This window comes from Lepisosteus platostomus, chromosome 3 (genome assembly GCF_059453375.1).
Source record: "Lepisosteus platostomus isolate fLepPlt1 chromosome 3, fLepPlt1.hap1, whole genome shotgun sequence".
Lineage (NCBI taxonomy): Eukaryota > Metazoa > Chordata > Actinopteri > Semionotiformes > Lepisosteidae > Lepisosteus > Lepisosteus platostomus.
This window is the reverse complement of record NC_142613.1, coordinates 45,297,816-45,309,881: the sequence shown is the minus strand read 5'-3', so window position 1 is coordinate 45,309,881 and position 12,066 is coordinate 45,297,816. Positions and strand designations below refer to the sequence as shown.

At 32.8% G+C, this 12,066-nt stretch overlaps 1 protein-coding gene across 3 annotated transcripts in view; it reads left to right on the top strand.

The window, feature by feature from the left end:
* The window catches only part of grik2 (glutamate receptor, ionotropic, kainate 2), a 266,090-nt gene that overhangs the window by 175,041 nt on the left and 78,983 nt on the right, over nt 1-12,066 (top strand). For all 3 annotated transcript variants that reach the window (XM_088625713.1, XM_088625714.1, XM_088625715.1), the window contains one exon: nt 6,486-6,692. In XM_088625713.1, the coding sequence (XP_088481839.1) occupies nt 6,486-6,692 (207 nt within the window). The remainder of the gene's footprint in view (nt 1-6,485; nt 6,693-12,066) is intronic.

Sequence of the window (12,066 nt, the reverse complement as noted above, 5' to 3'; positions counted from 1 at the left end):
CCCAGTCTATGCTGAGGGACAAGCTTTTTCTAATTAAAGAATTTAAGATGTACAGTGTTTAGACTTTTATTAATTTTAAACTGTTATTATGCTGTAGCTTGTGAATGTGACCCGCCTTTTTCAGCTTTTCATTCACATAGAGAAAATCCAAAGGTAAATTTTGGTAGCAGAAAACAAAAACAGTATTGTAATGTAATACTTTACATACAGTAATCTAATGTATGCACAGTAGATGATAGTGATAGCTAAATATGAAAACGTACCCAAGAGTATTCTACCCTCTTCATAATTTTCTTATGCATCAAAGTCTTGGCAAATTGCAGTGGATTATGGTTTTAACATGCTTGTTCTAATATTATAAAGTTTGTATACTGTACTTCATAAAAAGTTATAACGTTTTATCCTTTTCTAAGAATATGAAGTAAGAACACCACTTGCTGTTATTGTAAAAAAAGTTGTACTTATTTAATACCACTTGAAAGTTAATATGGAATCGTGTAACTAAGCAGCTAAAATATCAGAAGTGGACATTTCGGAAACATTTTGAAGTGTTTCATTAAAAAAAAAACTTTTATTGTCCTTGTAGTGGTAATGTAATGTAGCGTGCTGCACCCAAAGGTTCAAAGCGCGATCAGAGCATTACTTTCGGTTTGTTTCTTATATAATGAATACATAAAAATAATCCACTATTATAGCTTGTTGTTGGCTCCGGCGTGAATTTGTGTATCTGGATAAATTAAGTGATGGTTTTGTGATTAAGGATTTCTTCGGGGAATTGGGTTTAAGGGTTGAAGGGTTATTTTTATAATTGCCAGTGACCAGAGAGCAGCTTATCTACAGTATATGTTGGAACCGCACCATAACAGTGAAAACAGATGGGTACACCTTCAATTGAGCAAGTCACTCTCTCTGTTGTTTACTAATGTACATTGTCTAGATGCCAATGTTCTTGTTATGCGAACAAGAATAGGCTCTTGTTTATGAAACTCAGAGATTCTGACAGATTTGACTCTATATTCCCGTCATTTAGTTGAAATGGATAAACAAATCATGCAGTTTGATTAACAGACACTCCAACTCAAACCTGTGTCATACAGTGATATAGATGTGGGTAATATAATCCCCATTAAACAATTCAATTCAATTCAATTTTTTTTTATATAGCGCTTTTCACAACAAGGTTGCCCCAAAGCGCTTAACTATGCAAGTAAAACAATGTGCTTATCGTGCAAACCCTGTTAAGCAAGAAGCATTGCAGAAGGTGATAAACTGTACATTATTTACTGGAGCGAAGTTTAGTTCAAAGAAGGAAATCCATGAAACCCCCCCTTTTTTGGGTACCAAACACTGATGAGTTGTGTCTCTACAGATTACAGAAAAGAGAATGGTGAAACTCCACCAGACATCATATATACTGTTTAACCATAGTCAATAACCGATGTGCTGTTCACTTTTGTAACAGGGTTACTCCCTGGAAATTAAATACAAGAAGAGTATTATTGGACAATGTTTTGTGGCTCTGGTGGAATTTCTCTGTAAACTTAAGTTATAGAGGAGACACATTGTGTATCGCCTCATTTTAAACTTGTAAGAACATTCAAATGTTAATGCGATACGGAAGATAGTAATAACCTTTTAAATCTGAAGCTATTAACTCTACTTCACACCTGCATGTCAAGATCACGGTTTTGAAATTAAAAAAAATCTAACCTTTGTTTGGATGAGAAAATCATGATTGTTACGTAAGTAAGTGAAACGTGCCAATTTGTCAGGAAAAAAAAAGTTTTTTTTTCTGTTTGTGGCTGTTGCAGTTGCACCCTTTGCAATGGCTGGATAGTTAACACTTCCCAATTGCTTTGTCAGTCTTTCAGTGAGGGGGGCTATACTTGACATCTGACACTCCTCCATACACTTAAGTGAAAAAATTATAAAAATGCCAATGTAAATGTCATATTTACAATTGGTTGAAAAGAAAAATGGTTGTAAAGTTCTCTAAAGCCTTCTCAGTCAAGAACGAGAATTCACGTAGGGAGCTGTGTCAGCATGCATAGGCTGCAAAAGATCAGCTAAAGAGGGCAGAAAACGCTTTCAGAAAAAAGCATGTTTCAGGTGTGCAGAATACAGAGCCCCAATTCAGTTCCCCACACACCCTCTTTCTGCTGCAATTGGAATATACACAAACAAAGCACTGAAAGCTTTACAGTATATGGTCAGGTGTTTCGCAGATGTAGGGAGAGTAATTCTGGCTTTATGAACTTGCTTACACCTGGGATTCGCTTTATTCAAAATAAGGTTTTTGAAAATCAAACCAGGTACTAGATTTTGTTTATATAAAAGTTCTATCATTGGGCAGAGTTCTGGAGACTAAAATAAATGACACAAGCACTACCAGCTTTTTTCCCTTCCCTTTGGTGCGAGATGATAATGTGCTGGCTGGCACGAAAACATTCCCTCCCATTTTAAATCATTCTGTATCCGAATCAAAGCGGGTGAGAGAGAATAGGAAGAGACAGAAAAAAAGTGTAATCTGTCTTAATTTCAAATTATATTTTACCTTCATTTTTTTTCTTTATAAGTTTGTATTTCACTTATTTTCTGATAGTCAGATTCAATGTATATTTGAGCAAAGTCTTGTTAATTATTATATTGTGAATTTTAATATTATTGATTACTTATAGTTTATGCTAACACCTGACTTTCTTATTTAGATGTAAATAAAATATTGAACTATGCGTGACATTCAGAAAAAGTAATTCAGAATGGTCTGTGGTATTTGTATAGATGAAACTTTTCTAAATGTTTTAAAGAAATAGAAGCCGCAGAATGGTCTCTATGGTTAGTGGGCTGTGCGCTATTTTGTCAGCAACCTGCTGATCTGCTTAACACCTGTGGAAAACGTGATTATTGTTCTGTACGGAATGCGTGTTGCGTTTGCAAAATTAAAGTGTTTAAAATGTTTCATTAAAAAGTAAACAGAATTTACAGCTTACACAAAGACTCTAAGCTGATTGTGCAGAAGAAAAATCACCAGTTTTTTCATGCATAAAAAGTGTTTTTTAACTAAACATGTTTTTCAATGGATTTTAAAGTCATGCAATGTCTTATTAGGCAGGCACATGTTATTGTTCCTTATTTTTTATCTTTAAAATTGAAAGAATTGGTTGCCCATCGTGCCATACACTATTATGTTACATTTATATGTTTATATACTGTATATGTGTTTTTGAGAAACTTCTGAATGTTTCAGCTGATGCATAAAAATGTAACCTAATGCCTTGTCGCATTATGAGCTCGCTTAAAAAAGGGACCCGCTTTATTCAAACTAAGGTTTCTAAAAATGCAACCAGGTACTAGAATTGCTTAAATAAATGCTGTGAACATTTTCAGTAATTGCAATTAAAAATGCCTGTGGTTTGAAGGCACTGTGCTACAGCAGAATTCACAGATGCCATGCCACATACAGTTTTCCCAGATATCCAACTTTTGCCCATCAGTCAAGAGAAGGAGGAGAGATTGTATGTGCAGTGCATCGGCACAGATGGGAAAGCAGTGGACCTTTCAGTCATTTTGGCCAGGCAATCACATATTGCGGTATTCCGCGCGATTCTGCAGATAATTTCGTACAGTACGGGGTTTTACTGCACATTTTGAATGGCTGCATCTGTATTTTATATACAGTACCACATCATATGGGGCTACACTCTGCTTTATTCAATCATACTGTATACTTTATACCAGTACCTCTTTACCTGATTTTTCTTTTGTTTCTCCAGATGCACACAACATGAATGTCTAAGGAATGACACTTTTCCCTTTAAAACTAATTCCACTTATTGTACCTTTCTTGATGAAAATGAAGTTTGCTTTTCAAACCAATCTTAACCTACAGTATACATAGTATGGAGTATACATATCATATTCCTTACAAGTAGGAGCAAAGTTTACTTGAAATGTGAGGTGGAAAATTGATGGTATGATTAATGAAAACTCCAGAAACTGACAGAAACAGCTTTATGTTTTCAGTACCAGAACAGCACATACCTGTACTAAAATCAAGCTGATAATTGTTATTATTTTGTTTGTTTTGGAATGTAACAAATAATTTATCATAATGTGAGTGAAATAAATTATTTTTATTTCACTATGCTTATATATGCTTACATATGCTTATATTCCTTAAATATATTTTCTATATAATTATTTTTATTTCACTAGGTACTGCATTGAATTTTCTGATATTTATGGTCTATAAGGATATCTGATCAATAGTAATAGATTTTTAGATTGTACCTCTAGCTATCAGAATGCTTAATATTTTACCTGTTCAATTATATGAAATAATGAATTATCTAACTTTTGTTTTGCCACACTAATTTTGTGGCATTTATGTTTCACTTTTTTAAATGTTGGGAAGTTTTCTTTTGCTCTGTGTTTGTTTTACATTTTATTTTCTAAACTTTTGCATAAATTGTAGAATGCCGAAGTTTTCTCTTAAATTATTTCAGTGAATGGTAGTGTTTTTTTAATAAAATGATTTAATATTTGAATTATAAAAAGAGGCTCCTAGTGTAGGTTCTTGGGTGTATTTCATTGCTCTAAACAGCTTGAATTAACTAATACAATTCGAATTCATGTGTCAACATTTGTTTTATATTGTCAAATATACATATGCTTATATTCCTTAAATATATTTTCTATATAATGCATTATTGCAATTATAAAATAGTCAAAAAGGACTGAATTAGTATTCATTTAATATCATATTAAAGAAAAGTAGTAAAAACAAATTGTGCATTACTTTTTCGTTCTAAAAATGGTGACACTTGTAATCATTGATAAATGCAGACAATGTAAGTTGTGACTGTAGACAAATTTCTATAGTAATATGAGTTCAGGTATTTCTGTTATTGAAAACCTAGTCTTTTCATAATTATGAAATGGTAATGGTAATGGTAACTATGAAAATGATCTATGTAGACGTTTTAAAATAGATACAGTAATATATTGTATTTAAAATTGGAAATGCAATGTCTTGAATAAATACTCAAACTCTGATCCCCAGTGGCTGACATTTGGGAATTTTCTTGATAGAATAGTTCTGTGTTTAAAATTTTGCTCTTTCCTGGGTTAAGTGTTTGATTCAGTTCTGTTACCATAGTAACATACTGTAGCTCCTATAAATCCACAACATCATGTTTTGTTATCGTTTCTAAAAAGAAATGTACTTTTTTCTAAAAAGCAGCACATATAACAATAATATAATATAACAATTCTATAGATCAGTTATTCGTTTTTAAGAAAAATGTGTGAAAAGTACTTTAAAATTTCTGAGATTGATATATACTGCTTTCATTATTTAAATAATTTTCTGCAAAATACAGTATATTATACAGTATAAGCTCATATTTTGATCATTTTTTTTTTCACCATACAGTTATGGGTTTTATGGTGAAAACCTCAATGTGTTTATTGCCTACATGACCAACGTCTGAGTTTAAAGATAATATCCTCTTGCTTGTAATCACAGTTAAACACCTTCAAGGCTACACACCTTCAGCTGTTTTTATTGTTTCTGTTTCTACTGAATCATTATCATCTTGCAGAGCAAATGTATGCTTGCTGGATTTTTCTTTTCAATCTCCTCTTAATCTTAGCCATGTAATTGGCAATGCCTACACATCAATTGCAAACTGTTGTCCTTTCAGGTAATTAGGTTTAGTCTGGAAGTACGTTGAGGCTGTTAAAAATGTTAAAAATACACCCTTTAACTACAAACAACATTCCTGGATGTATTGCATGATGCTAGGAAACAGAATGATAATAGGCCCTTACTTTATGTGTCCTGTTCTTCCGCCAGCTTAAATCAGAAAGAATAGCAATGATGTGAAATTAATGTGCTGACTTTTCCAGTCCCCTGATCTCAGCACCATTAGAGTTTAAAGGCAAGCAGTTCTCTGGGAACTTGTTGGGATTGTGTTGCAACATATACTGTAGATGGTAATACCTCTGCCCAGAGCATGTGTAGTTGATTGTTGACAAAGAGCAATATTTTCAGAAGGAACATTTTCAATAGATTGCCAATCTATGTGTAAAGTATATATGAGTTACTCTGAGAGGGAGGAAAACAGAAAAACAGGGAGGAAAAAGAAAATAAATATCCATTATAAACCAAGTTGTAAATACTACACAATGTAAGAGTATTTGTGAACTTTGTCACTTTATGTAAAATAAATAAAAAATACAAGCTAGTAAAAAAAGGGGGAAGATTAAGGTTTACTTTCTTAAAGGCATGCAGTTAACTGGGAAACCAACAGGTCAGGTTCATTTTCTCTGCTAGAAAAGTCAATAGGATTTACCTTTAGGCATCAAAACCTTTTTGTTACTGAGACAAATTTGATAAAAATCTTCTTGTTAGGTGCTATCTCCGAAATGCAATTTTCATTTTTCAAGTGCAATTGACCTTATGCAATTATCCATTTCTACAGGAGGAGCCATATGTGATGTTTAAGAAGTCTGATAAACCACTCCATGGGAATGATCGGTTTGAAGGATACTGCATTGACCTTCTCAAGGAGCTGGCCAATATCCTGGGATTCACATATGAGATCAAGCTGGTGGAGGACGGAAAATATGGAGCTCAGGAGGAAACAACTGGACAGTGGAATGGCATGGTCAAAGAACTCATGGACCATGTAAGTGTTCAGATGTACATAATAAAGATTGATGAGGGGGACTGTAGGACGTGTCAGAGTGTTAGAGTCCTAGGTTTGGTTTAAGAATTAGTGAAACATTAAAAAAATATGATTTGTGTCAATACTGATAATTTTACAGTCTAATGTACAACTCCTCAAAACTTAAAGTAAACACAAACGACAAGGGTAAATCAAAACCCTCATGTATAGAAGAATAGTTAACTCATTGATTAAGTAGGAAAGTATGTTAACACCCATTTGATGTTGCAGTACTTCACGAAAGGTTAATGACTCATCTAATGCAGACACTCTCAGTTTGATATGATCTGTACTCCATCCGGAATTTCCTTTTTTTTTCTGATTATGAAGACCGTGGCCATTTTGACAACTATTGTATGTCAAGGAGAAATTCCACATTTGTGCTTATTTATTGGTCATGATTTTGATGTGGAAAATACTGAGTACAGTAGAATCCAGTGCTTTTTCACAAAATATAACAGTTTATAATCCATTAAGTTTGTAGAAGTGGTTGAAACACAATATTTGAAAAAAGAAAACAAAAAAATCAAGTAACAATGAGATCAGTCAAAGGTTCAGATTAAACCATGCGATTACAGAAAGTGAACATCTATAAAATACATTTTTAATGGCAGACCCAAGTTTATAAAAAAATAGTGCCGATTAAAATTGTAATAATAGTAAGCTGAAACAAGTAAGACTCCAGGTACAATATGACTCAAGGTGCAATGATTTAGGCTTCGCGTAGACTGATGACCAAGATAAACTGTGGTAACAATGCGCTATGTGCTATGCAGTGCTGTTAACTATAATGATAACTAATGAAACCTACAGCTTTCTGCTGTAATGTGGAGGCAAATCTTTGCCCTTTTTAAAGATAAATATCTTGACATTTTTAGTGGAAAAAGCCTTCTACCCTAAAGAACTTGCATTTATATAGTGTGGAGAGAAGAAAATCAAAGTAGTTAGATTGATGATCATCTTTCAAACAGAATTCAAGTTATGGCTGTTTATGTTAAAGACACCTTTGTGAAGCATACAATGAACAGTAGCTATTCTGCATTGTAGTTGCAAGAGGTGACTGATAACACTGTATTTTTCATGGAGTGCCTGAAAGAACAACCACCAAACAACTTTTACAGTTACTCAAAAGGTTGTGAAGGAACATGTTGTTGAGTTTAAATTGAATATCAACCTTGCATGGCCCATGATGGGATGCCACATAAAGGCTCATATCCATGAAATGGCACCTTATTCCACAAGGGTGCGTTGTTACACTTATGGTGACACACTAGCCACCACAATTGCTAGGAAAATTGAATGATGTCTTAAACTCTGCTGTGAAAATCAGTAATTTCATCAAATGGAAACTGTCTTTTTTGTTTGAGGTTTATTTAGAAGAACGGCTAAAGTAATCACAGGTTGTTTTGAATATTCACCCAGGTTCTCACAGTTGGCATATCTATGCAATATATTCACACACCTAAAAGGTTGAAAGCTAGGCTTTATTTACCAATGTAAAAAAAGTTTTAGTCACATTACCAACACTTGAAGATTCTCTACCTAAAAATGAACTGGCTTTGACACTTCCTTTGTAACAGGTTAAACATTACTTTCCAGTCAAAGCTAAATTAAACATTTCAGTTAGAAAAAGTAAGCTAAACTCTTGTTTTGAATAGGATTTGTAATTACTATAAACCTGTACCATTTTCTGAGTTGTTTCTGTGTTGTCTGAAATGTAACAAACTGGACCACAACAGGAAAAAAAATCATTTTTTGAAAATGTGTAATGTATTGTCATTTCTAGCTCTGTCTGTTAAATTAAACTTTAATTAGTCATCTATTAAGTGCTTTTTACACAGAATTAGAGGGAAAGGAAGTTGAGGAGAAACTGCTTTCTGTTTTTTTTATGCTGAAATTTTTAGAAACATCTATTTTTCATGAAAACCCAATAAACAAATTGAACATAAAAATAATTACTTGTTCAGTACCATTTACAGTACCTGTTAAATTGGGGTACTGTATTTTGAAAATTTGGACCACTACAATTATGTACAAAAGAGCTAGTTGGAGCTTGCTGGCAACAAACTTTATAGTCAGAATTTAAAAGACAATACTTTTAGTTTGAGTTTTGGATTCAAAGAGCTGGATAGTACCAACAACTTACAGACAAAATGGTGCGTTTTTAATGCCATTTACTAATATGTAACTGTGTGAACCATTTTCATGATTTATTATCATACTATCCAAAGTTAGAAGCAGGGTGAAAGTGAATCTCACCTATGGCTAAAGTTGACAAACATTGCATCTGACGTCTCCAAACTTTGCTCAAGATAACAGGTATATCTGTCATGTTAAAAAGGTAAGAGGTTATATCACTTTTGGGATTAACTTGGTAGACAAGTATATTACTGTCAGTTGTTGCTAAATAATATTGCTTATCTGCCAGTTGCAACAACTTCAATTGGAAGAACATCTCTGGGGTCATTATGTATGTACTAGTTTATATAATTTCCTTTATATACTGGTATTGGAACTGCAATTGAAGGCAAAAGGTAATAATCACTCACATAGGTGTACTTGACTTCAAGACAACGTATTATATAAGTCGGAAACATGCTTACAAATGAAGAATTGATGTCACATACAAACCTTTGTTAAATCAAACTTTATCCTTTCGAGGTATCTATAATATTGGGTTTGAGATTGTGTTTCCTAAAGACTTTCAGTTTCAGAAATAAGAATTCGCATGGATATATGAAATATGTCGGGATATATGAATTAACCTTTTATTCTGGCATATATGATGCATTAGCACAGTCAATGCATCATTATCCATTATCAGTTCTATCATAATAATTTCAATCATCATTTCATTTTTTTCACTCTTCTCTTCCCAAATCATTTTGAAAGCGTTAAGGCAACTGGAAAGGATAGTACATCAATTTGGAATCCTTTTTTCTCGATTTACATTTAGTCCTAAATTTACATTTAGTACTTAATATTGTCTGTTTGTTTAGCAAATTTACCATGTTGAACCCTTTATGTAAGAGCTGCCTCCCTGAAGAAACTGAAAGAACATACTCAATTTAGTGTGAACACTTAAGTCATATGGTGTTTCAGAATGTCTGAGGGATCTTCTGAGGCAGTGAATCAAAAATACTTGCAAAACATTTTTGGAGCGTAGACAGTGAATAGTGCATTAAGTTACTGCACTGCACTGAAGAGATGTGATGTGTTAAAATAAGCAAGTTACAGTACTTTTACTTTAATTCTTGCACCTGCAACTCCAGAGCATGTTGTTAACATGTTTTTTCTGCAGGGACTACACACTTTTAACAATCTCTCACCTTTTGTTTTCTCTCATACGTTTTACCCTTGGGGGCGCAAAGGTTCAAGCACAGTTTCATTTGTGTATGGAATAGTTTTCTCCATTTCTCTTTCGACAGAGAATTGATTGTTTTTTTATAACTTCCTTTGTTAAGCAAATGTTTTCAATGTTTTCCCCCATCAAATCAGGTTCCTGAAGATTTGCCATTCATGTGTCCTTTTCACAAGGGGAAATTTCATGTACAGTTAAAATCAGCTGGTTAGGGAATCATTCTAAGCTGTTTGCCTTTGCTTTTAGGGTGGTACAATTGTTAAAAAGCATAAAATATTATATAGGATTATATAATGTACAAATTTGATTTTATAAACCAACTTATAAAGTATTGTATTTGAAATTATCTACATATTTTATTTGCATTTGAATTTATAAATGTGCTTGTAGCATATTATTACAAAATAGAATGTGGATTACAGAAGTGTGTAGAAAATCAGTCTTGAATATTGAATATACATCTAATGTATTTTGTGCTCATTCAACGCATGGGCACCATTGTTTGTTGATCTCTTATAGAACTCTTTCTAAACTGGAAGTGATGAACCATGATATGAAATGAATGTTGCTGTTGTTCTTTTGTTGACTACACTAAAATTGTTTGATTTTGGGTGTACACGTTATTTTATTTTCTCTAATTTTAGAAATCAATGTTTGACTTAAAGATTTGTTATAACACATTGTATACTCTGGTACCCAACCAGTCACTGATATGAAAATAACAATGACTGTGATCTTACTTCATCTTTTGTGTTGAAATGGAGGAGAGATTGCATTTACACCCTCAGCATGTAGTGATGAGAAACAGCAGGATTCTGGGAGTCAGAGAACAAAAGAAATACAAAGATCCTTATCAAAATCATAAAAAATATCAACAGTAATTACAAGAATTTCTTGACTATATCTTATATATTCTGTTTGATTTATACAAGAACACAATAAAATCCAGTATGTCCCCTTATAACTTCCGTTAACATTACCTTTTATACTAGTTTTCTTGCCTAATGAATTTTACTGAAACTATCTTAAAGGTAGTAAAATGGATTGATGTATGCTGATAAGGTTTTACATTGGCTTGGGTATTTTGTAGATACATTATGTATTATTAGAGATATGTATTATTCTATTCTATATGTATTATCTAATTCTTATATTTATAAATATACGTATTTATTAATTATTAAATAATTTTAATTAAAATTACATTCATGGACAGGTAGTGTCCACACTTATAGTAGAAGATAGAATGAGCATTTATGTAGTGTAATTATTTGTAAAATGTGTTGCAGATTTAAATGGATAAATAGCTTTGTTGACTTCAGTTACAGTCTCTATGATGCTTTTTAAATAAAACAAAAACAATAAAGGTGCAAATGCTAATATTATTTTATTTACTTTAACATACTGCCATCTTCAAAATGTAAGATTGTTAACATACTTCAGTTGAAATGGTTACTTTTGTTTTTCATAGTGCATAGTATTCCCCATATATTTAAATGCTGGAAAATACACATATAAAAATAATCTTGGCAGCTGTAGAAATTGTATTTTACCAACTGAGATTTAATTAATTCTAAATCCTTAAAGCATTCAGGCAAAAAATGAAATAATGTCAACAGCACAGTGTGTTTATTAAGGCCACCTGATTATTCCAGAGAGAACGCAAGGTTTTATTTTTATCTACTTTATATCAACTACCATGGGAGCCTAGCTGCCTAATAATAGCAAGAATGGCTCATGCTTCATCTCTAGTGAATCAAACTTAGAAGAGATAAGTCATGGTTTTTATCAAGGATGCTAGTTTGGAATTGGTAGTCATCCATCTTATTATAAGAAGCACTTTTTTGGTCCAGTGCTCACAGTCCCACAGTGCTTAGCTGCAGGGGCTGCTTGTACATGATTAAAAGTATTATAACAGAAAGAGCTGCTGAAACAGTAGCTGGTAAATCAAGTGCTTTACAAAAAGGCTTTAAA